Here is a 27,337-nt window from a genome sequence, read left to right as displayed (position 1 = left end):
AACATATGCGTACATAGTGAACAAACCTCCAGCAACTGTCACAATGTTCTTTCTAACAAGGTCCATACTTTTTCTTGAGTATATAAACTATGGTACTTTCAGAATGTGAAAATGTACTACAATAAATAAAAAGCCACACACAAATGGACCTGGCCAGTGGGCAGATCAGAAATGCTAGATCTGACATGTGGGGATTGCACGTTAGTGGGAAATGACGAGCCTCAGATCGGTAAGCCTGATCTGTCATAGATACCCACAGAACTGTCCCACTGCGGAAACTCACTTGTGTGTGACCAGATATTCACACCCATAGTTGTGAGCTACTGACAACACGCTGCTGAATTGAGACTGCGGTGATCAATTCGCTAAAGGGTAACTTGTGCAAATACCATTCCTCACATCTATCTGCCACTCTTGTCGGCAGCGGTTGGGCTTGCGGCAAGCGGCGGTGGCAACACTGATTGCAAGCACATGGGAGAGGAGGGGAGGTAAGGAGGATGGAGAAGGGGAGGGGCACATGAGACACTACAGCTACTCAGCTGCACTCAGCAAGCGACGATGCGTGATGTGCCTGTAAAATGCTGAAAACAAGAGTTCCCAGAACTTTGGGCAACCCTGGCAGGTGTGAGGCACATAAGAAGGTGCAGGTGGATTAAACAAAGCTTCGTTGGAGTGGAGAATAAATAAATGTGACACCCTTTGGCTTAAAGGCAAGAGTGCAAGGCAGGCAATTCAGCCTCCCCAAACTCTATTAGGGAACTGCATGATAAACATTTAATTACAATAATGCTTTCTCTATTATTTCATGTGTCAATGAGCTTGTATCACACAGTATAGAGAAAACACTACCTTAAATGTAATAACAAAAAAAAAAACATTAAAAAATGTATGAATATTTTATATCTACACGAAGTAAAATATGAGCAATGATGCGAAACAAAAAATGCAAAAGGTAAGTCACTAGTGCAGATGTGTTTTTATTAGACATATTTTGATATATTATTTCTATGATTAGATTAGCATTTTAACACTGTCTCTCATTTTCACACAACAAAAGTTAACTAACTGGTCAAATTTTAATACTGCACAATTTATGAAGGCGGTTAAAGACAAGTATAATTAACAAAAAATATTCTCATTTGTAGAAGCTCGTAAGTCTTATCACAAAGAGTTAACCATGATTTAACTATAACGGATACTTATTTCCACAGGCATATATAATATCTTTTCCTCCTTTGACATGTAGCACTTCTATGGAAAATGACTCAGCCTATCACCAATAAAAACATTACACTGCAAAACTGTTTTGATCAATTATAGATATGATAGAAATGTTAACAGAAGAGAGCCAAAGAATAATAGAGAGATATTTATTCTTGTTTCAAGCATTAATAAACTTATAACAATGAATCTGAGGTACAGTGCCTTTCAGATAAGGGAAAAAAGTAATAATTTACATGCCACAAAGTACATTATACACACAAAAAATATCCATTTTAACTACAAAACCTTTAACAAGAAATGTAACCAATTAAAGAAATTAATGATTATCAAGAGCAAGTGTGTAAAAGGCAAGGCACAAGTTTAAAATCCACAGAGGAATAGTTAAAAGGAAAGGGTCACATTATCAACAATAAGAGGTCAAAATTGTCAAAACAATAGAACAAATCTTCAGTCCTGACCTAATGGTCAAAAAGTTAAAAAAAAAAAAAAAATGAAGACAAACCACATGAATTTTCTTTCACGCACAAGTAATGAAGTTTTATTTCTTCATATTTCAAGTCTGCTTGTTTCAACAAGCAATTTTCCTCATTTCCTCAACACTTGTACCAAAATATCACTCCAGCAAAAGTGACACACACTTCACTGTCTGGAATGTTTCACCATTCATTCCACTAATTACATAAAAAATTTCTGACTTTGCTAATCCCTCCATATGTACCAACTGATCTATACTTACCTCACCATCATCTTAATACAATCAATGTTACCATGAACATCTCAACCTGATTAAGGCCCAAGTCCTTTAAAAGTAACAGAATGAATTTCTTCATTATCTAGTCACAGCATATCACTATATTGTACCTCAAACACAGTAGACTGATTTAAATTGTCCATTGCTGCATCTCTTGTCTTATAAGCAATTACCCATAGGCTTGCTATCTATTGGGTCATTGTTTATTCTGTGTTGTAGCATTTATTGCCTTGCTAAGATGCACAGTTATTAAGAATTTACAGTTAATATGAGATTTCATGTAAGTCATATTAGCCTTTTTTTCACACCAAGAAGATGGTATATCACCAATGTCCTTACTGAAAATAAAAATATATTAATACAGCACTGTGTCACATTTTTAAATTACATTACTGTTGCTGAATGTTGCTGCAAGAAAAATAATATTGCTTGCACTGTACTACAATGCCTATCATTACTGTAATAATCTCTCTTGATTTTTTCAGAACTTTTGTCCTACTGTTTATATATTTATTTCTCTTTCTAGTCTACACATCTTTCCAACTACAAGCATTCTCTTCCAAGCACCTGAAAATGTAGGTATATGAATGTTTCACACCACTAAAACAAATGTCTCAGTAATCATAGTATCCTACCACATACATTTTTCTTCTTTCAGTCCACAAGTAAAAAAGTTAAGTCTCTTGCTTAACAAATTGTTTCTCTTACTGACACTTCCTTCCTTGTACTGCACTGTATTTATCACACACTTTTTAGATGCGTAATATACAATGTCTTTTTTTTCATAATGATCACAGTTTTCACTCATGCAAATGCATACTTAAGTATTCAACTAAAAACTGCTGTTCTGTTTTGCGAGCTCTCACTTTCTTCCACATTCTCAAATTCATCATCAGAGTTGAAGTTCTGTTTCTTTTTCTTGAGTAGTTCCTTGTATTCCCTGTATGTTATTTTCTTTGGTACAATTTCTGGAAAAGGAGAAAATGATATATTACAAATTACCAATTTATCAATGATATGCTTTGCCCTTACCAGAACAATATTTACCTTTCAGGAAAAGCAAATTATCATTCTTTTCCACAATTTCCGCTATGTGACTGTATTGCAAATCTTTTGTACAGCCACCTTCCTCAAATGCTTTTTGTGTGACATACTGAATAAACAATTCCTGGAAATGGAGGAGTAATATGCAAGAATTATCACAGTGACATTTCAAAACTGAACATAGCAACTGACTAACACAGTCTAATAAATACTCCTTAATATCATTAACACCACTTCATCAGTAAGAAAAGCCCATAATAATCTATTTTTAATTACTTTTTAATCCAAAATATGGTAACTGATGTATTCCACTGACAAATAGATAATTTCCTTCTGTGCTCATAAAATTATAACTAATTAATTACTAAATGCAGAGCATTAATTATGTTTACTCGTGGACCATAATATGACAGTTTTCCTTCCATTGAATAGCAATAAAGCTCAAAAAGAAAATATTCAAGCGACGTGAAGTGATCAAATTGGCTTTTGCATGAATACCATTCTCTCATATCTACGCAAATTAACTGCAAAAGAAAGTGGAAGATTTAAACAAAGTGGTAGCTTTATCTTGAATAAAAATAAATGGTCACCTGACCTAAGCCCTGACAAAAGTCTTGCCAAGAGCCTGTAAAAATGTTAAAAAGAAATATTATATAACCATTTCCTGAACCAGCTTATGAACTAGTCATTAACAGTTCCAGAATACCTCTAAGACCATGATTATTTCAAATTATCAACATAAATGTACAACTGTCAGGACAATCAATATAAGAAATACTTTATATCTAAAAACAAAGATGATGTAACTTACCAAACGAAAGCGTTGGTATGTTGATAGACACACAAACAAACACAAAATTCAAGCTTACCTTTGCCTCTGTACTTCTGCCTCGACTGACATCTCTGCCCAAACACTTTGCCTTTACAAATATCTGCTTGTGTCTGTATGTGTGTGTGTGTGTGTGTGTGTGTGTCAACATGCCAATGCTTTCGTTTGGTAAGTTACATCATTTTTGTTTTTAGATATATTTTTCCCACTTGGAATGTTTCCCTCTATTATATTCATAAGAAATACTTTATTTTCAGAAGAGGTTAATTATCTCAATCACAACTTCAGATATTGTAAATCAGCACACTACAACATGTATTTTCATTTACATTGTATTCCAATGGATTTACACCAAGTCACTGTCACATGGTCATGGGTCAGACCATTGCACTGCATAAACTTTTTGGCAGATATGAAAAGACAACAAGGTATAATGAGCAGAAAAGGAAATGATTATGACAATAAAGGCAATGCAAATAATAAGAATCTGTCAACAAAAAATATTAATTATATATTATTCACGTATAGCAGATTAAAAAAGTTAAAGTCCATGTCAGATAACAAGTCTGAAGCATCTTTGCAAAAACAGGATTGTCCTAATATGTAATGCATGTAAATTAACTGCAGAGATGGTAAGTGTAAGTAAATGGCTCTGAATTATGAGTCTACCAAGTCTATCTTAAACTGCTGTTTAAGGCATGTTTGTCATTAACAACCATAAACTTTGAATACAATAAAGTATGTCACCTCACCACAGATTTTGGAAGCCTATGAAATGCAAAGTACGAATAGCTACTGGGATTTGGTAGTGTGATGTGGACTGGTATGTACATCCAAAGTGACAGAAGTCAGCTCCATTAGTGTAGAACCATTAGCACAAGGCTTCACACACATATCACCCTACAAGAAAGTCAGTGGAAGAATATCCCTGACAGTTGCAGTGGACTTAGCACAGCTGCTACGTGCATCTATCTCAGCCAATCATGTAATGAGATTTTGTATGTGTCTCAATGGCAACACCTCAATGTTGCCACAACTCTATAGGCCTCTACTATTTTTGCCTGCAGCAATTTGCGCTTTGCAATTGAAAGCTGGCTACAGTGGTACCGAGTCCACTATATTCTTTCCATAGTGAGAGTCTCAATCAAAGTAGAGAATCCATGTTAGTATGCTCGAGATCAGTTCTTTGACCACAGTCAGTAATCAGTAATATTGTCCGTGCCAAGATGGTAGCAGTTACTGACAGTAACATGATGCAATACCTGATCAGCTCCAATTTTCGTGCAGTACAAGCGAATATTTGCAGTTTCGTATGGGCATTAACAGGTGTCAAAAATGTTAATAATTTACTGAATTCTTATTAAATTGGTACATAATTATGTTATGCAGTGTGAATAATTAAATTTTTGAAGTTAATTTGTACATTATGTGCATGGAGAGGCTACACTCTCCTCCATCAATCCCATTCAAGTTCCTGTACATTAGCTCTTCAACATGAAGTCCGAAGTTCTCATTTTTATTATTTTGATTGAAACTTAAAAACATCAAGTAGCGCACAACTGAAGAACAGACCTTTGAAAGCAATGCTGACAGGTGTGTGTTCCGTCACTGGAGGTCACTCTGTCCTGCATTTGTAGCCTGGCTCTCATGTTTTGGTTGCAGTAGTTGCCACTATATATCATCTTCACTGTACACAACTTTGTTAACTTGACAACAAAGTGTGTGCTTTCAGCCTCTGCCCTACATTATTTTTTTATGCAGTGCTTCCAAAGATGGTTGGCTGTAATGATCCTGAGTTTGACACTCAATGTAATGATTCAGAAAGTGAATAATACAATGCTCCTAAAAAAAAAAATGAAAGTGATGACAGTTAGTCAGGTAACTTACATGTGCTCGCCAGTGGTACGAGACGAATGCATTTACTGTGTTCCACCCACCTTCTCCAAGATACCCATTCGTAGGAAACAATTGCACAATGCATAGTTTGACCCCATATATAGAAAGAAACTAAAATATGATTAACTTTCAGGATATTTTAGTCCAAGTCCATTGCACAAGTATACTTGAGATTTTATTAAAAATTATCCTTAATAATTTTTAACTTATATTTTGAGCTGTAAAATCTGTACTTATATCTCTGTACGCAATGTCCATCACAGGACTGTTTCATTAACAAAAAATACAACTTTTATGAACATAATTCGTAAAAACTCAATATGGTGAGAGGTTAACCACGTAGAACCGCTCGTCATCAGTTACACCAGCAGCAGGAAACGTGCAGACTTCTGCAGCGCATCTGGAGCTCCCAGCTGTCATTTCTGCCAGCCTAGGCAAATCATAGTGTTGTCAGCTACTAGCATTATGCCATCAGTTTTAGCCAATTATTATGGCACAAGGCAACACTATGTAAGCAAGTGGATTACAGCAACAGTACTGTGACAATCAATGAAGACACTGGATGTGGCTATCAAATATAATTGCTGCAGTTCGGTGGGTAAGCGAAAACGAAGGTGGATGAGTACGGCTGACCTCACAGGAGGAACCATTGAGAAACAAATAAATGTGTACCATGCGATGTGAAGCAGTAGTTGCAAGTAAGTGGAGAAACCACCTCAATATGCACAGCTGAGCTGAAGTGAACCCAAAATCTAAATGAAAAAATGGAGAATAAAGTGATTTTTTAGATACGTATTGCAAACTTTGTGCAAGATGAAATCACTGAACATAGAAGGCTGCATCTAAGCAATACCTACAAACGAAAGCAGACAGTCATGATGTGTGATTTTTACCAACTGCGAGGAATGGGTTAGATAAATGAGAAAAATTAAAATTAAACATGAGAATAAGAGACTGGAGGAAGGTATAAAGCTGTCTTCTACACCTTGCAATCCAAAATTGGAAGTCTTGGACCTGAAAATGAGAAACTGAAGGTAGGCAACTTCAAACTTCTTTTGCCGAAGTAACTGCTGAATTAAAATTAAATTAAATGAAAATACAGATGACGTCAAAGAATTTGTAGTCAGCAAATTAATTTTGAAATGAAGCAAGTTTACAATGGTTCAAATGCAAACGATGTCTGGGAAACAGAATTATAAACTATTTACTAACTTTGATTTGCATTATTTCCACAATTGTATTAAATCTATAAAACCATGACAATCTTCCACCTATTACTGTAAACAGTGCTTATGAATCCACTATTAGCCAATTTCGGGTATATAGCTATTATCAGATGACAGCTGAAATGGATGGAATAATAGTGCATCACGTAAATGAAGTCTCTGTCTCCTCAAGAGCATGTATAACTCTTTTTGGTCGACATACAAAATACCATATGCAGACTTCATTGCTTTGGGTTTTACAGATTATCTTTGAGTCACAACGTGTTGCAAGTATTGTAATATTGGGCACACAATGAATCTTTATAAACTTCAGGAGTAGATATGTTCCCACAGCGAAGAAATCTATCATCAGAAATAAGATGGTATCCATGAAGTGTAAAGACACAAGAAGAAAGTGTTTCAGCACGGTAAGAACTGAGTTCATGATGAATTACTTCTGAGAAGGGAGATCACATGAACTGAACATAAATAATTTTCCACAATATAAATAAAAATGGAATAAATAAAAGCAATAGTAACTGGACCACAACAATTGCTTAAATGTGCCACAGTTCCATTAAATTTAGATAGAAAAGTACACATTGTACACCTCGTTGAGGAATTGAGACATATTTGGTGAAGGCCGAAATGAATGACAAAAATACTACAGAAGCAGTGAAACTTACACCCACCCCAACACCAGCTGATCAGATCAAAACTTGCTTCAATGGACATGAATTACAGTGCTGAGATGGTTTTTTAGACAACAAATATCACCTATTACACTAGCAGAAAATCTGTTTTTGAACTGTACCTATGTGTATCTCTGAGTGTTTAATATGTCTATTTGTTACATTCAAGCATGCATAAATTCATTAGGATTAAGTTTTCATGACGTGTATTTGCTACATGCAACCACATTCTACTACCAAAGTGAACTCTCATCATGTTGTCAGCTCAAGGAAAAATTAACAGCTGGAAGTTTATACGACTAACTACTTGAACGATTTCTTCTTCTTCTTCAGCCTGGAACAATGACAAGATGTTAGAAGAGAGTGAAAACAAATACTGAGTTCCACTTTTATATAGAAGGAATTTCAGAAACTGAAAATTTCAAATGGAAAGTATGCTGGATGAATTAGATTTGTTGCATCTTACTGTATATGAACACATTATAAAGGTGAAATTTCTGGAAAGACACACAGACAAGAAACAGACGAGACTACAAAAAATCTCAGAAAATGCAATAAAAATTGCCATCAAAAATATTTGTAAAAATGTAGACAGAAATGCATAAGACTGCAGCGGTGTGTTTCAGATGTGCAAACACTTGTGTCCCACGTCTAAACTGAAAAGCACTGCTGATCAATTGCAGCAGCTGCTTCCATAGAAGTAACTGAAGTTCAATCCAACAAAATACACCTTTAGTGAGCATTTTTACAATTTGACAAGTTAATGCATGACCTTTGGCTGACTGGTGCCATGGTTGATGAAACTGATGCTGTATGTCATCTCTTACTAACAATGCCTCAACAGTATCTTAACACTAACAAATGACATATACAACAACAGCTTTATCTAGCACAATATACAACAATAACTTTATCTAGCCCAAAAGTGAGTGGTAATACTTGCTGGAAGAAGAAAGGTTATCGTTGCAGACTTTTTGAGGGCCTATTCCAGCACTTACCTTAATCAAATTAAGAAAATAACAAAGAACCCAAATACTGATGGCCAGATGGGAATTGAAACTACCATCCCCTCGAATGTGAGCACATGCGCTAATCCTCATATCTCCGTTGAAACTTGAAATCAGCAATCAAATGCACTGTGACAAAAGTAAATCTATCCTTAGATTTATTATTAACTTGCCTTTCCCCCATGGCTTTGCCCACTTGTGTGTTCAACATATACCGAACACACCTATGCCTGCCCACCTTATCCTTCCATGTCCCCCCCTCCCTCCCCCTTTATGCATTTCCTCCACCCCCTCTCTCTGCCATATCTTCCTTTCATCTCCCTCTGACCATATTCTACTCCCCCTCCCTCTTTCCACCTCCCCCTCCCCTTCACCCTTGCACCCTTACCCAACAGCCCACCTACACCTTCCACCTGCCTCGTGCATCTGCCCTCTTCTCCTCTCTCTGCCCATTTCCTCCTTCCCCTTGCTGTGCCTGTCCCCTCCTCTACCAATCTCACCCTGTCCGCAGCCATGCTCATTGGCATGTGTAGCACCTCCAATATAGTTCAACAAAGCAGGCCGGTACTATTCCCACAACACACCTGTCGTGCAGATGTGATGACCCACACAGATACACAGCCAAGATGCGTGGGTGCATGTTATAAGGCACACCAAAGAAGTTGGCAGATGCAGCTAGAAGTTCAACAACTGTCAGAGGTCACCCCTTGTGGATGCATGCACAGCCTCTCGTTGTAAATTGCCGTATAGGACATTGTCTATTTGTTAAGGAGAAAATAGACAGGTGCACTGTGTATGCTGTCGATGAAACTATGGTCTGGGATATATCATTGGAGGAGGAGGATGAGGCTCATACACTGGAGGAGGAGGAGGAGGAGGAGGAGGAGGAGGAGGAGGAGGAGGAGGCTATGCAGTCGCCGTAAATGTCCACATGTGACAGCTATTTGGTTGGCGAAGATGTGTAAGTGCAGGACACAATTTATGAAAACAATGAATGCTGGGTTTAATTAAGGTGCAAAACCTGAGACAACAGCAGGTTGTTTTGATTCTTACAATGTCCAGGTACCAGCCTTTAGGCATTACAATATTAAGGATAAACTAATATTTTTAAGAATTAGTATAAAATGTAATGATTAAAAGGTAGTAACTTAAGTTTGTAGAATTAACTTAAAATAGAGCATATTACTAATGAAAGCCAAGCACAGAAAAAGTTTTTTTAGGAAGCTGGAGCCACTGAGAAAGCACATTGATTAGTTTTAGAGACACTAATTCCACAGAACTGATCGTGTTCCAAGAGCATCCATTTCTGCATGCCAGGACGTGCCCAACTGACTTAGCTTTGTACTGGTATGTTATGCAACAAACGTAGTTGACAGGCATAAAAGAGGCAGCCACGTGATCTTCGTGACAATGGATTCTCTTGGTGTTGTTGGTAAAGTTATCTGTATGCACTGCAAATCTTCACTGCACACTTTTTAACATCTTCGGAAATGCCATTTTCGACCATCTGAAAGTTGGTCAGCCCAAAACTAGTCATCGAATGATTAAGAAGTAAAAATTTGCAACTTGGACTGGTTTTTTGTTCTACTGATTAACAGAAGTTGCTAACACAAGCTACTCCAGCATGCTGGAAGTTTGTAGATTGCTACGTACCATAAAGAAGACATGTCAAGCTGCAAAAATGGAACAGCCATGGCTGAAGTTACAGGAAAAAGAATAGTGAAAGAGTTACCATAGTCAAAGTTGCAGGAGAAATAACATGACTAAGTACACATTACCATACTAAATGAAGTACTGTGGCTTCTTACAAGGTACGCACATCCTAAAGATAAACACATAACCTTTGCTTAGCCTGATGATTTAGATTTTATTCTGCACTATACACCAATTCACATAATAAGGTTGTGAGAGCTGCAAAGAGATATGTCCACAAGGGGATAAGAGGTGGTGACTACCGATAAGCCCTGATAAGCTTTTTTAAGGTATATGAACATGTATATTTTGGGCACTCACTCACACTTTGTATCTAATTAAGTGGTAACAGATTGAAACTTATGCAAGTTAATACAAGGAGTATACCTGATGAATATTCATAATTGGTTGAATTGGTGCAGGTGGAAGTGCTAAGATGCTTATGCTGCTGCTGCAAATGATAACGATTATGGGTTTAAAGAAACTTAACTACTTGGATATAAGTTCCTCAATTCATATGGAAATGGCATAAGAAGATATGAAAAGGAGAATTATCAGCTCTAGGGCTATGACCACATCACTGTAGTTGAAAATGTTTTGACAGCAGTTTTAGCCAGACTGTTGAAAGGGAGATAAAACCCAGACAGCTGAAACTGTAGCTGGTCACTGAAGGATACACCAAAGAGGGTCATCATAGCCAGTACAATTAAAATGTGTGGAGAACATGTTGACCGTATGGACTAGATAGCTAATTAGCTTCAACTGCTAGGTAAATAAAATACACATACAAAAATTTAAAAATGCATGACAGTGCAGAGGGAACCTGAAGCCACCCGCCGGCATCATATGCCAAATGGTACTCCTCACCCCCCCCCTCCCCACCAAACACCACTGACACGAAATGTGGAAGTGCATTAAATTTTGTATGACTTTGGTAGCCGCTAAGCCAGTGTCCACATGTATCGAAGGCAGTGAGGTAAACAGGTCGATTGCTTATCTCTTAATCAGCCAGCAGGGCATATTTTGCAAGAACACAGGTGATCATGAGATGACTACCACAGTTGCACTGATGGTAGTTGTCCTGACACAAAAGGTCATGGATAAGTCTGGTGTGGCTGATACGCAGTTGGCACAGTACAACAGCATCTTCCTGAGAAGCCTGGAAAGACGTATGGTATGCTTTTGAAGTCCTTTTTATTATTCTAAGCTCGTTGAAGGTCTTAGTAACCTGTTATTATGTATCCCAGGTTTTCAAAATTATATGTCTTAGTTGCAATCTTATGTCTGTGCCTGATACGCATGAGTTCAAATTTATCTCCTGTGGTTGTTTCTTTAGATGATTTGTCACTGTATTCATTTCCCAGAATTCTAATTTGGCTCAGTGTGCAGATGAATGTTACTGTTGTCACAGAGCTGTGGAGGTCAACTAATAGGTCTTAGATGTTAGCAACGAAAAGGTTTTTGGGGCTGCACTCAGATATGCCCTGTAAACAGCTCATGGTTCACTACAAACGAAGAAGTCCTTTGTGTCAAGAGTTTTAATGTACTGCAGAGCCCATGTTATGTTGATTAACTCTGCAGTACATATACTGTACAAATTTGGCAGAGAATACTTCTTGCACCTCTTTGTGTGTGCATAACCAAAACTGCACCTTTCACTGACTTATGACCCATCTGTGTAGACCCATGTTGCATTTGAGTCATCATGGAGAACCAAACAGAGCAGGAACCTGAGATTGGTGGGATCAGCATTTTTCTTACAGCCATAAAAGAGGTTCATCTGAATCATAGGACTGGGTACTTACCATTTTACCATGGGGAGTTGGGGGTGGACTGCCAGGGTGTTGGGAGGGGAGGGGGGGCTCCAAGAGGAAACTCAATGAATACAGAGAGGAAGGGCAATTGGAAGTTCTTGCAAAGAGCTTCCAATTGTAGCCCAGCTGCTTACCCAGTTTTGGGCGGTTTGTAAACAGTCTGAAGAACTGGTTTTGATGCAGATGAGTAACAACAGATGGTGCAGATGGTGCATAGTTTGTCATGAGTTGCTGGGTCCTGATCCTCAATGATAGGACACCAGCTTCCTCCAGGAGACTGTCTGCTGGGCTCGTACAGAAGAAGTCAACTGCACACCACTGTGGTGAGCAGGTCTAACAAGCTCAGCACTGATGTTGGTGCCAACTCAAAGGCAACACATCTGTAGTCAAGTCGGGATAAAATCAACACCCCATAAAGCTGCGGGAGAACTGTGTGGAGGAGCTGCTGAGAAATCTGAGGGATTAACCTTCCTCATGTAATTTGCCTTGAGCTGGCATAAATGTAGTAATCATGTTAACTTACTGTCAAATAAAGGGCCTAAAATTTTTATATTTTCCATGACTTCAAGTAAATGTTACTGGGGTAAAGTACTGGATGCGAATGCAGAGTTGACAAAAATGCACGACATGGGTTTCCACAGGAGAAAATTGATATCCATGATTCAGGGCCAATTTATGTAGTTTCTTATAGCCCCTTGATGTTGGCACTCAGCTGTTCTCATTGAAGAGCTGCAATTCAGTCAAAGGTCATGTACATACTGTGAGGTTAGACAGTGGGACCCACTGTGATACCACCGATTGCAATTGCAAAAAGGATTACACTCAGAACTGAACCCTAAGGGACTCCAGTTTCCCGTATGTATTTGGGCCGAGAATCATCAGAAGGATAGGAAATTCTGGAGAAATACCCATGCTGTGTAGACAGGATGTGATGGTGCAAGATGGTATAGTATGCCTTCTGTACATCAAGGAACACAGCGAACAGGTGTTGGTGATGCATGAAAGCACTGCACACTGATGATTCCAGATGATTCTGTTGTCTGTGATGGGCCAGAGTCAAGGAAAGCCACTTTGAAATTGATATATATATATATATATATATATATATATATATATATATATATATATATATATATAAGATGATGTGACTTACCAAATGAAAGTGCTGGCAGGTCGACAGACACACAAACAAACAAACATACACACAAAATTCAAGCTTTCGCAACAAACTGTTGCCTCATCAGGAAAGAGGGAAGGAGAGGGAAAGACGAAAGGATGTGGGTTCTAAGGGAGAGGGTAAGGAGTCATTCCAATCCCGGGAGCGGAAAGACTTACCTTAGGGGGAAAAAAGGATGGGTATACACTCGCACACACACACATATCCATCCACACGCTTGTGTCTGTATATGTGTGGATGGATATGTGTGTGTGTGCGCGAGTGTATACCCGTCCTTTTTTCCCCCTAAGGTAAGTCTTTCCGCTCCCGGGATTGGAATGACTCCTTACCCTCTCCCTTAAAACCCACATCCTTTCGTCTTTCCCTCTCCTTCCCTCTTTCCTGATGAGGCAACAGTTTGTTGCGAAAGCTTTAATTTTGTGTGTATGTTTGTGTGTCTGTCGACCTGCCAGCACTTTCATTTGGTAAGTCACATCATCTTTGTTTTTAGATATATTTTTCCTACGTGGAATGTTTCCCTCTATTATATATGTGTGTGTCTCTGCTTGTGTCTGTGTATGTGCGGATGGATGTGTGTGTGTGTGTGTGTGTGTGTGTGTGTGTGTGTGTGTGTGTGTGTGTGTGCGCGCGCGCGCGCTTGTGTATACCTGTCCTTTTTTCCCCCCAAGGTAAGTCTTTCCGCTCCCCGGACTGGAATGACTCCTTACCCCCTCCCTTATAACCCACATCCCTTCGTATTTCCCTCTCCTTTCCTCTTTCCCGATGAAGCAACAGTTTGTTATATATATACTCTGGCTTCCAGGCACCAACACAATCATCTGTTGAGCATTTTCACATCCCATTCATTAGAGAGACTGCCTGACAACTAGTCAAAAGTTGAGTGGCTTTTCTCAGTTTCAGGATAGGAATAATTCTCTCCCATCATTGGGAGGGAAACTCCCCTTCCAGCCAAATACAACAGAGAAACTCGAGGTGTGTTTTATGCCGTCATTGCTAAGATGTTTAAGCATTTGATTATCAATTTTATCAGGTCCAAAGGTATGTGTTGACACATTGCTAAAGCACTGCAGAACTCCTATTCACTACATGGAATAGCATACGATTTGAAGCCTTGTGTATGGATGGATAAGGAGTTCTGCTCCAACAGGCATTTCCGCGTCAGGATATTAGGATGGTAGTTACCACATGTGGACACTTGGGCAAAGTCTGCCGTGAAACATTCAGCAATAACTGTGGGATCAAGGTGATGTAATACTGTACCTGGCAGTAATGCCTACAGAGATCCAGGGGCAGGATGATGACAGCACAGTGATCACAACACTCAACAGATAATCGGTTATTATGAAGCTGACACATTTATGTGACGAACATATGATTATGATGGAGCTGCTGGTGGCAATTAGAGATCAGAAATGAGGTCCCTATATGGGATGCCCAAAATTACAGTTCCAGTTTTAGAAGGCTGCAAAAAGAGAACCCTTGCTCAGAATGACATCAAATTTGAACAGCGTACTATTGCACCTGTGGTGTACTGGTAGTGTCTTTGATTAGTGATCAAAACATTCTTGGTCCCAGGTTTGAGACCCACCAGTGCTTAAATTTTGAATAAAAATCATCAGCAATGGTGGCTGAAGACTTCTGGCGGTCATTCTTGTTCTGCCAACAACTTGTCACAGAAGGCAGAGGAGCGGACAGAGGATAAGGGCACACTCTAGCCCTTGGGGTGGGACACTACCCCTCGAAGGCAGACGAATCAGCACAGGATACGTGGCCTGTAACTGAAAAAGTGTCATGATAATCTCTTCATTGGCAAAAGATTCCAGGCTAGTCGCCAATTCGGATCTCCAAGATGGGAGTGCCAAGGGGAATGTGACCATGAGAAAAAGATTTACTAACCAACAAAATGATAATGTATGAGTCGAGGCATGGAATGTCAGAAGCTTGAATGTGGTAGGAAAGCTAGAAAATCTGGGAAGGAAAATGCTAACGCTCAATCTAGGTATAGTGGGAGTCAGTGAAGTGAAATGAAAGGAAGAAAACGATTTCTGATCAGATGAGTATAGCATAACAATAACAGCAGCAGCATCAGGTGCAGCGTAACAGCAGCAAAAATATCATCTAATGGGAGTAAGATTCGTTATGAATAGGAAGGTAGGACAGAGAGTGAGTTTATGTAAACAGTTTAGTGATAGGGTTCTTCTCGTCAGAATCGACAGCAAGCCAACATCGACAATGATGGTTCAGATATACATGCCCGATGTCGCACACAGAAGATGGAGAGGGGGGGGGGAGGGGGAGGGGGAGGGGGAGAGAGAGAGAGAGAGAGAGAGAGAGAGAGAGAGAGAGAGAGAGTATATGAGGATATTGAGAGGGTAATGCAGTACATAAACGGAGATGAAAATCTAATAGTCATGGGAGACTGAAATGCAGATGTAGGAGGAGTAGTAGAAGAAAGGTTATGGGAGAATATGGGGAAAGACAGGTAGTATACAATATGTACATGCGCCAAGAGGGACCAATCAGACTTTAAGACCAAGAACAAAATGCATGGTTCAAAAAGGGTGCAAGACAGTGATGCAGGCTTCCATTCCTGTTGTTCAATATATACATCAAAGACATGTTGGTGGAAATAAAAGAAAGGTTCAAATTCAAGGTGAAAGTTTATCAATGGCCAGATTCGCTGATGACATTGCTGTCCTCGGTGAAAGTGAAGAAAAATTACATCACCTCATGAATGAAATGAACAGTTTAATGAGTACAGAATATGGACTGTGAATAAACCAAAGACAGACAAAAGTAATGAGAAGTAGCAGAAATGATAACAGTGACAAACTTAACATCAGGATTGACGATTGTGAAGTAGACAAAGTTAAGGATTTCTGCTAACTAGAAAGAAAAATAACCTACAACAGACAGAGTAAGGAGGACATAAAAAGCAGACAAGCACTGGCAAAAATGCATTCCTCGTCAAGAGAAGTCTACTAGTATTAAATGCAGATTTTAATGTGAGGAAGAAATTTTTGAGAATGTATGTTTGGAGCACTGCATTGTGTGGCAATCAGACATGGACTGTGGGTAAAACAGAACAGAAAAGAAAAGAATAGCACTTGACATATGGTGCTACAGGAGAATGTTGAAAATTAGGTGGGCTGACAAAGTAAATAATGAGGAGATCCTCCATAGAATCAGTAAGGAAAGGAATATACGGAAAACATTGGCAAGAAGAAGGGACAGATTTGACAGATCATGTGTTAAGACATCAGGGAATAACTTATGTGGTACTAAAGGGAGTTGTTGTAAGGGGTAAAAACTTTACAGGAAGACAGAGATTGGGATACAACCAGCCAACAATTGAGGACGTAGGTTGAAAGTGCTGCTCTGAGATGAAAATATTTTGGCTCCAAATGACAGGTGAATTGCAATACTGCATTTTGAGTCGTACATTACACCATCTGTACTGTTCAATGGCGCATGACTGCACTTGTTTGGCAGTTAACAGTTGTGACAATGTTGGCTAGCTCCACGATGGTAAGGTCGTACAACATAAAATGGGAAAAACCACATAAAACAGTTTCTAATTGTCGTGAGACTGGTGCTAGGCATCTTCAATATGCTGTTCACCAATTACTACAAGTTGAAATCAAGAAACAGCTGTTCCACAACAGATAAGTGTCTCTGGGGTCACGTTCACTGGCAGCTTAGGCGCGCCAGAAAAATTTTTCTCGGTAGCATGACTACTTCTTGCTACTGCTGCAGCCTCACTTGAAGTAGCCAGAAGTGGAAGGTACTGCTCATACGCAACTCAACTGCGCATGCGCAGGAGCCCACTGGCAACAGCTCAAAACAAACTTAATTAAACAGTTATGATGTCACGCTCATTGGAAGTAGTTTGCTATTCTGAAGTATTTTACAGTCTTCAACCTAAAGTCTTTGATACATTTTGCTTTAGGCAAGCACTTGTGGTTGCACTGTGTTTTATTACTGTAAATGGGGCATTTCCTTTGCAATGTAACCTTTACTTTGGTTTTATTCTGTCTTTTACATTTTATTGCTACAGTATTATTCTGTAGTAATGTGATACAGTAAAATTCTTTGCTAGACTATCAGTTCTTACCAGTCAAAATTACAAAAATTTTACTCACAACTGAAACGATGAAAAATTCCCAGATCTTTCCCGGTTTTCTCCTGGATAAAAAAATCCCCGGTTTTTCTTGGATTTCCTGGTTGTCCCAGAGCGTATACATCCTGGTATTAACGTCACCGAACAGCAGAGAGGCAAAAAGGAATACAAACGTCTCAAAAATGAGATAGACAGGAAGTGCAAAATGGCTAAGCAGGGATGGCTAGAGGACAAATGTAAGGATGTAGAGGCTTATCTCACTAGGTGTAAGATAGATACTGCCTACAGGAAAATTAAAGAGACCTTTGGAGAAAAGAGAACCACTTGTATGAATATCAAGAGCTCAGATGGAAACCCAGTTCTAAGCAAAGAAGGGAAAGCAGAAAGGTGGAAGCAGAATATAGATGGTCTATACAAGGGCGATGTACTTGAGGACAATATTATGGAAATGGAAGAGGATGTAGAAGATGAAATGGGAGATACGATACTGCGCGAAGAGTTTGATAGAGTACTGAAAGACCTAAGTCGAAACAAGTCCCCAGGAGTAGACAACATTCCATTAGAACTACTGACAGCCTTGGGAGAGCCAGTCCTGACAAAACTCTACGACCTGGTGAGCAAACTGTATGAGACAGACGAAATACCCTCAGACTCCAAGAAGAATATAATAATTCCAATCCCAAACAAAGCAGGTGTTGACAGATGTGAAAATTACTGAACTATCAGTTTAATAAGCCACAGCTGCAAAATACTAACGCTAATTCTTTAAAGATGAATGGAAAAATTGGTAGAATCCGACCTCGGGGACGATCAGTTTGGATTCCGTAAAAATGTTGGAACACGTGAAGCAATACTGACCCTACGACTTATCTTAGAAAATAGATTAAGAAAAGGCAAACCTACGTTTCTAGCATTTGTAGACTTGGAAAAAGTTTTTGACAATGTTGACTGGAAAACTCTCTTTCAAATTCTGAAGGTGGCAGAGGTAAAATAAAGGGAGCGAAAGGCTATTTACAATTAGTACAGAAACCAGATGGCAGTTATAAGAGTCGAGGGGTATGAAAGGGAAGCAGTGGTTGGGAAGGGAGTGAGACAGGGTTGTAGCCTCTCCCCGATGTTATTCAATCTGTATATTGAGCAAGCAGTGAAGGAAACGAAAGAAAAATTCGGAGTAGGTATTAAAATCCATGGAGAAGAAATAAAAACTTTAAGGTTCGCCGATGACATTGTAATTCTGTCAGAGACAGCAAAGGACTTGGAAGAGCACTTGAACGGAATGGACAGTGTCTTGAAGGGAGGATATAAGATGAACATCAACAAAATCAAAACAAGGATAATGGAATGTAGTCAAATTAAGTTGGGTGATGCTGAGGGAACTAGATTAGGAAATGAGACACTTAAAGTAGTAAAGGAGTTTTGCTATTTGGGGAGCAAAATAACTGATGATGGTCGAAGTAGAGAGGATATAAAATGTAGACTGGCAATGGCAAGGAAATCGTTTCTGAAGAAGAGAAATTTGTTAACATCACGTATAGATTTAAGTGTCAGGAAGTTGTTTCTGAAAGTATTTGTATGGAGTGTAGCCATGTATGGAAGTGAAACATGGACGATAAATAGTTTGGACAAGAAGCTTTCGAAATGTGGTGCTACAGAAGAATGCTGAAGATTAGATGGGTAGATCACACAACTAATGAGGAGGTATTGAATAGGATTGGGGAGAAGAGGAGTTTGTGGCACAACTTGACTAGAAGAAGGGATCGGTTGGTAGGACGTTCTGAGGCATCAAGGGATCACCAAATTAGTACTGGAGGGCAGCGTGGAGGATAAAAATCGTAGAGGGAGACCAAGAGATGAATACACTAAGCAGATTCAGAAGGATGTAGGCTGCAGTACGTACTGAGAGATGATGAACCTTGCACAGGATAGAGTAGCATGGAGAGCTGCATCAAGCCAGTCTCAGGATTGAAGACCACAACAACAACAACATAAAATATGATTGACGTAGAAATGAAAAGGAGACACTCAGGGGAGAAGCAGGTAGACGACAGCATCAAACCAGCCTACCACAAAAATTTTTCAAAAACACTGGGGAAAACCAAACTTTTTAAACGTTGTGCAGCACATTGATTTAGCATAGCTAAAATGCAAAATGACAGCAGGTATAGACAAAATACCAATGACAAATATATTGCAAAGCCACTGGCATACACTGCCAATTTATGCTTAGTGAAGGAATGTTTCTTCAAAGACTGAAATCTGTTGCCCTATATTACTCCTGCCTGCAGTCTCCTAAGCATTTGAAAGATTAATAAAGCAGCAAGCCACAAATGACAACAAACTTCATTTAACAAAGTCCAAGCATTTGGAATAGGTTCCCAGATATGCAAGTGACTCAAAGATGCCAAAAGTTACAGAATCCAGTACAATGATCTGGATGGCGAGTGTTCACCAACGACAAGGATCCGTCAGGGTTGCCCCATGGAAGAAATGTTCGAATAAATTAGTGGGGCACTACTTGATACAGTAACAACAATTAAGTACCCAAGCATACCTTTGCAAAGAGAGATGAAAGAACGAGCATGTAAGTAACAGGGAAAGGCAAATGGTTTATTTCAGCTGATCAAGAGAATTTTAGGAAAGTGTAGCAGATGTTCACAGGAAACCACAAACAGAACACTAGTGCGACCCATTCTTGAGAACTGCTCAAGTGTTTGGGATCCCCACCAATTTGGATTAAAGGAAGACACTGAAGCAATTCAGAGGCATGCTGCTAGATTTGTTACTGTTAAGTTCAATGAATACCCAAGTATAACAGGCAAACTCAAATTGTAATTCCTGGAAAGAAGACTACATTCCTTTTGTGAAACAACTGTGAAAGTATAGAGAACCAGAATTTGTAGCCGAATGCGGAATGATTCTACTGTCACCAACACACATTACATATAAGGACCACGAGGGCTCTTATAGAGGCATATACACAGTTGTTTTTCCCTCATTCTATTTGCAAGAGGAACAGGGAAGGGAATAATCAGTACAAGGTGCCCTCTGCCATGCATCATATGGTGGCTTGTGGAGTATGTATGTAGATGGTACTGCACGTTGACTGGTATGGCTTTGGAACAAGCAGAAGTGCAGCAACAATGACATACTCTGATACCAACCTGAAACCTGGAGAAAATCACAAAAGTGTGACAGAAGCCAATTTCATTTAAATGTTTCTAAAACCGTAGCCACGAATTTCTTTTAGACAAACTGGAAGCACAAGGAATAGGGGGGAAAATGTGGTTCAAATCATATGGACAGATTGCAACACATGTTTGGAACTAAGATCAAAACATTCTGATCATAAAGTTGAATGGGTATCTAATACACATGTGTTAGACATCAAAACAGTATTACTAGGCAATACAAGAAGTCATCTATTAACCCTATTTACATAATTGGCATACAAATCTCAGACATTGCAACCAATAACAAGATATTTGCAAGCAATACTACTGTAACACTGTGTGACAAAAGACTCTATACATAAGAACATGTTAAATTCTCCAGTCCACGTTTTCATTTTTCAGTGACATTGAGAAGATAATGTAATTAGAACAAACTACATTCTGTTTGTAAAAATGAATTCAAACACAAGCTGTATCTCAGGTAGAGTGGTAATCAATTCGAAAAACTAACAGGAATGCACATTATCCAAGACTAATTAGGAAGGTCCACAATGGAACTATGTCACAGACTTAATAAAACCTGTTTTGCGTGGAGAGCTTTCAATGCCTTACAAATTATGAAATAAAATAGTTGTTTAAAAAGGTGTTTGCATGAGGGACATTCAGAACTTCACACAATAAAGCTGCTTACACTTGACAGTAGCTTACATATACGTAGACAAGTATGCCTCAGTGATACTCGTAAACAAAAAATGGTTCAAATGGCTCTGAGCACTATGGGACTTAACATCTGTGGTCATCAGTCCCCTAGAACTTAGAACTACTTAAACCTAACTAACCTAAGGACATCACACACATCCATGCCCGAGGCAGGATTCGAACCTGCGACCGTAGCAGTCGCGCGGTTCCGGACTGAGCGCCTAAAACCGCGAGACCACCGCGGCCGGCGATACTCGTAAACGTAAAAAATCTGTATGCGGGCAATTCCATGTCAAATCAACAAGTGCTACAACCTGACCCTCTCAGATTTTTTTGAAATTAAGTATGCATATATTACTCATGAATCATGACACAAATTAATTTTTTCACATTTTTCTGACGAAATGTTACCGAGTAATGGACCTTCAACAATTGAAAAGATGACAAATTTTTGGCTCGCGGAACAATGTTGTTTTCTTTACAACTCGTGTTCTAATTAAGCTAGAACAATAAAATTTACTTCATTGGAAAGCTCTTTTAAAGAGCTTTTATATGATACCAAACATCATTAGTTTAATATATATACACAAACTGTTAAAAAAAATTGTTGAATTTACCAAATTTTGAAAAACTGTATTTTTAAAATTCTCAAAAAAATATATGTAAAACATACACTTTACGTGAAAGATACACTTCACATCTACATATTCTGAAAGTTTCAACTTGGGATGAGCATGGGATCACTATCAAAAGCAATTTTACTTTAAGGGTCGTGCTTTAATAATTCGTAAAAACTAATTTATTTTAGATATTAGGCCTACTTCTCACCAGCTGTATGTTGTTGTAAAATGTGGAAATTAAAAATAACTTCTAATTGACAAAAGAACATATGTTTTATGCTTCTGTAATTAATAAATACAAAATGAAAACTTAAAATAAATAAATAAATAAATCACAGAAAGATGAATACCTGAGATCAGACCTAAATTCAGTTAGTAATTACTATTATTTACAAATAGGTGCCCTATTAGTGCACTACTTCATATTTCGAACTAATCAGTCTGTTGCACATTAACGTTTCTGCCCTGGATAACTTATAAGTTCGCCCTGTAGCAGTTCGAGGGTTCATGATTGCCACTACTTCCCTACTGCTTATGGAAAGAATGTCTGGGTGACTCGGAAATGTAAAAGATGATGACGGTCCATATGGATGTAAGAAACTGTGATTTCATCCTTCTCCTGATGTTTTTCTAGTACACAGATTAACCACCAGTGTCCATTATAATCACAAGCAACATATCCTTTTATGGCTTTGAATGGTATTGTATCACTGTCGGAAACTGTCACCAGTTCAATTTTACTACCATCAGAGTTTGAATACACTTTTGTTGTTATGTTGTCCTTGCTAAAAGGAATAAAAGTGTGAAGTTTTTTATCCCTACAATTTTGCAGCATTTCTCAAATCTCTCCATAAGTTTCATTTCTTTATTTTTGTGATCTTCTTTAGTAGCATACTTGAAGTTCATTCCTTCTATGTTATCCTTGGCAAACACATAAAGTTGTTTTGGTGTCATTATTTGATCACTGTATGGCTGTTGCAGACTTGCTCGAGCTGCAAGTCTTCTAACTGTTCCACCAACACCATCACTAGTTCCATTCTCATGCAAAGTGGCTGAAAAATGCCATTCAGCTTCAATTTGGAAATCTTCTTCATGATGGTACAGATTGATAAAGTTCTTCCTATTTTTATAATGAGCTGCTGCTCCTTCAGAGAAATAATATATTTTTCTTGGTTTTCTACCAAATTTAACAGTCAGGAAGTCCAAGTACGATTGGAACAAATGCACAGCAACAGTGTCATGTGTTAGGCGTTCTGATATGATTACAAGACTTGTGTGCTGGAGTTTGTTACCATCCTTGTAATAAGCAACAATGGGATGAATTGTTGCTTGCATGTTTGTCCAGTGATAGCCTTGAACTTCGACCTGCATGACAAAGGAGTAATTCTCAGAAAAGTCACAGATCGCTAAGACCTCACCTTCTTTGAAGTTCATTTCTCAGTCTCTTTTGTAAGGTTGATTGTTGACTAGCAACAAATGAATGTTATGTAAGCGATTTTAATTTATCAAAAAACAATAAACAAAGTTGTCAGATGATTTTATGATTGTTTCTAGAAATGGGTGATCAACGGAAACCCATTGCTGATAAGTTATATTATCAATATCATTAGTATTCAACAAATCTTGTAAATATGTCTTAAATGTTTCTGGGCCAGGGCAGAATTTACATTCACCAAAATGACAAGCAGGTAATGACGGATTACATACAACTCTTGCAATGCAGTCTTTGTAAGTTTTTATTAGATTATCTTCATCCTTTGTCAGCTGAGGAATGTTACATCCAGTCAGCAAGAGTTTGAAGTTTTGATGGGTAGTACACACACAGACACTATGTGTACCACTATTTACAGCTAAAACACAATTTTTGGGACATAGCTCTGCAAACTTCGAAAATCCAATGTGGAGCTCTGGATGGTTGTCTTTAAAGTTTGCATAAATTTCTTTCAAATTACTTAAAACTAGCCATTTTTGTACTTGCAGTTTTTCTCCTTTATCTCTCACAAGCACAAAATCTTTTTTCCCCAGGCATTGCCCTGCTTATCTCATCATAACAATAAAAGTTTCTAAGAAAATCAGCAGTTGTTTGGTCAAGAGCCTTGCCAGGTATTGGGTTTGGTGAAGACAAAATTCCCTTGGCCTTCTCCAAATCTTTTACTCTTCGAGCCATGTAATTTGTTACGTTAAATTCATCTTGAAGCTTCTTAACCCTCCAGTTTTTAAGTAAAATGGTAAGAATTTCCATCTGTTTACTTCGAGATGTACATGTACGAAATTTATCTTTTAGCTGACTGATCATCTCAGATTCTGCATGAGCATGTACCTCTTCTTTTTTGGAAGGAAGCAATAATACCTTTGTTTGAGTTGTTGAAGTTAATTTAATTAGTTTTTCCCTAGGATATTTTGCTTCACACTGTCGTTTCTTCTTAATTGGCGATTCACCAACAGACTGCAAAGAAGCATTCAACCTTTCTAAGGCCTCACTTGCTGCAATGTCTTGTACGTCACTATCGCATAAAACCTTTTCACTTTCTTGTTTCACCACGGAATACAGTTGATCATCATCATTTTCTGTGCTAAACGTATCACAAATTTCTACTCATGCAATTTTTTTACGGCAGTTGTCACACACTTTTTGATTTAAAGTTAAAGGTTTTCTTGCTATCATCCATTGTGAAACAGTTCATAAGTTTTTCTTGTGGTTATTGTGGCCCTTTTCATTAAATATATTACAGCACAAAGCTGAAATTTTAGGCATTTTATATTTCTCAAGTGAACAAACTAATTTACAAAAATGTTTTTGAAGTTGAATGCCCCAGCTTTCTATATTCAATACTACACAATATTACTTCTCTATTCTTTCACTTCCTGTAAAAAAATATTTCATTATGTTAATAGTATGCAAAAATTAACTGGTTGTAGGCATACAACTTGTGAGGTTTGTACAAAAGTACCTTTAAGCTAGATTCAAAACACATTTCAGAGTTAATCACATAATTTCACTACAGCTGCCTCACAACAAAAGAATGTGTGGGTATCTTTCAACAATAGATGAAAATTGCTGCCAATATGAACCAGAGATAAAATACTGAATAGATTGCAGATAGTAACACCAAAGAATCATTTTATATATAATCTTTAAAATGAGAGATAGCTTCCTGTTTTTCTTTTTTTTCCCCATAGTTTTACAGCTGTTAATGAATAGTTAGCACTTAAGATTAATAAGCAGTTATTCATTTCAAAAGTACAATTTGTGGACCATGTAATAAAAATCTAACACTGTAATATTTTCTTGTGTAGTAAAATAATAGAAATTCACCTATCTGACTGTGATTTTGGAGAATCATGGTAAACATAAAATAGCTTTTGATAGTGATCCCATGCTCATCCCAAGTTGAAACTTTCAAAATATGTAGTTGTAAAGTGTATCTTTCACATATATTTTTTTGAAAATTTTAAAAATACAGTTTTTCAAAATTCGATAAATTCAACAACATGTTGTTTTTATAAACAATGTGTGTGTGTGTGTGTGTGTGTGTGTGTGTGTGTATTAAACTAATTATGTTTGGCATCTTTGAAAAGAGCATTCCAATGAAGTAAATTTTATTGTTCTAGCTTAATTAGAACACGAGTTATAAAGAAAACAACATTGTTCCGCGAGTCAAAAATTTGTCATTTTTTCAATTTTTGAAAGTCCATTACTCGGTAAGTTTTTATCAGAAAAATGCGAAAAAATTAATTTGTGGTACTATTTATGAGTACTATATGTGTACATAATTTCATTTAAATCCAAGGGGGTAAGGTTGAAAACAATGGTTTCATTTGTTGATTTGACATGGAATGACCTATACTCACGACGACTACCACCATTACATGTGGGTCCTCCATGTCACATGAGTACAAACAAAACACTTAATAAACACATGCGAGTCACATGGAATCTTACTTAATGCACTAGGCCTATCAGCTTACATATTTTTAGATAAGTCTATTTCTTTCTAGTTTCCTATCGATTTTCCTACAAGTTACATCACATAAAATTTCTGTCAAGTTTACTAAACACATTTTTATTTTTAGTTCCATATGGTCCTTACATCACTTTTCTATTTGATTTCTTTAGAAATAAATTTGTAATTTATCTTAGCAAATTTCACTTGTGTAGCTACCATTTTAATATCATACCCAAACTCCTCCATACACCAAACTTTCTGATTTTGATCTAACCTACTTTGCGCAAACATCCCCCATCATTGTCTTGTCAGTGCATTGGTTGACATTTAACAGCTTCTGTAACTCTGTACATGTCTTCTACATCCTTGACAAACTGTGGGCACAGTACAGTGGAGGACACACTTCAGTGATTTCTATGTTACTACTTTGTGTAATATTCCCTCTACATCTCTATTACTGATAACAGACTTGCAACCATGTAGTTTAGTTAATACGCACCTTTACCCCAAATAAACATTGTCCACATAATTTATGCAAATTAGAAAAACAACAACAATGGTCTAGGGAACCACTCCCCTCCCCTTCAGCTAAGGTAACACCTGATCTGTAATGTATCCCAATGTTAGGACACTGGGCACAATTTGTATAACAAGGAAGAGATACTGTAATTTGAGAACTATAGAACTTGTAATGACAATGGATGTTCAAGAGATCTGTACTACAAAAACTTTATTCCCTAAATTGGTAAAATCCTTCAAATAAAACATTACGTCATATTCTGAATGTTACATTGCACTGGAAACCCTCATAAAGTGCTCAGTACCATGATTTCATTTAGGCCTAATTCAGAAGGGGCAATGGCTAGTTTAGCAGTAACTTAAAACGTTAGTGTGGATTCAAGTCAATTGTTCATTAATTCAATAGAATTTTGTTAGTTTTGATGTGAAATGACAGGATACAATCAATTTACTGTAAATCTGTGCAAACATAATGATGTAAACTTTTGTGAACTCATCGCCTTCTCTCCTAAACCGCATTCAGTGATATTCAAAACTGGTTAAGGAATTACTATGTATGATTTTACACGCCATATACAGATCACATGCAACTCACGAAACGACCAATAAATTCACCACGAATGTAAATATATATACTGAGGGCCTAATGCACTAACCAAAACGTACTCGGATAGATTAGTAATTCAACCTTTATACATTATCCAAAAATTCACCGCCCCTAACCTATTTACACAGCTATATGTGTCAAACATAATTGCCGAAATACAAACCGTTGCTTTCGCCACTAGGTGCAGAGAATCCTGGCTAATATTTTCGACATCTGGAGAACTTTTCATAATAGTTTTGATACGTGAAATTGGTAAACTCAATTCCTTCTGTTTTTGAACAGGAGATTTGTTTGCCGCCATCTTCAAACTCATTAACTAACAAA

General features: G+C 37.8%; 1 protein-coding gene across 1 annotated transcript; it reads right to left on the bottom strand.

Annotated features, from left to right (window-relative positions):
• Positions 1-2,712: 2,712 nt before the first annotated feature.
• On the bottom strand, positions 2,713-27,337 carry LOC126236557 (chromatin accessibility complex protein 1). Its single transcript, XM_049945972.1, has 3 exons — positions 27,177-27,337; positions 3,023-3,143; positions 2,713-2,943 (listed from the first exon to the last, which is right to left on the bottom strand). Exons 1-3 carry the CDS (start codon positions 27,324-27,326, stop codon positions 2,804-2,806), a joined length of 411 nt encoding a protein of 136 aa, XP_049801929.1. The 5' UTR covers positions 27,327-27,337; the 3' UTR covers positions 2,713-2,803.

Source organism: Schistocerca nitens, chromosome 1 (assembly GCF_023898315.1).
Source record: "Schistocerca nitens isolate TAMUIC-IGC-003100 chromosome 1, iqSchNite1.1, whole genome shotgun sequence".
NCBI lineage: Eukaryota > Metazoa > Arthropoda > Insecta > Orthoptera > Acrididae > Schistocerca > Schistocerca nitens.
The sequence above is the reverse complement of the archived record's forward strand: the minus strand, read 5'-3'. Positions and strand labels throughout refer to the sequence as shown.

What these genes read in the sequence shown, in the direction of transcription:
- LOC126236557 (XM_049945972.1), bottom strand. Translation starts at nt 27,326, where the DNA reads ATGAGTTTGAAGATGGCGGCAAACAAATCTCCTGTTCAAAAACAGAAG. An exon ending in ACCTAGTGGCGAAAGCAACG is followed by an intron (nt 3,144 to 27,176) that starts GTTTGTATTTCG and finishes CTCCATTTCCAG; the next exon opens with GAATTGTTTATTCAGTATGT. An exon ending in TAATTTGCTTTTCCTGAAAG is followed by an intron (nt 2,944 to 3,022) that starts GTAAATATTGTT and finishes CTCCTTTTCCAG; the next exon opens with AAATTGTACCAAAGAAAATA.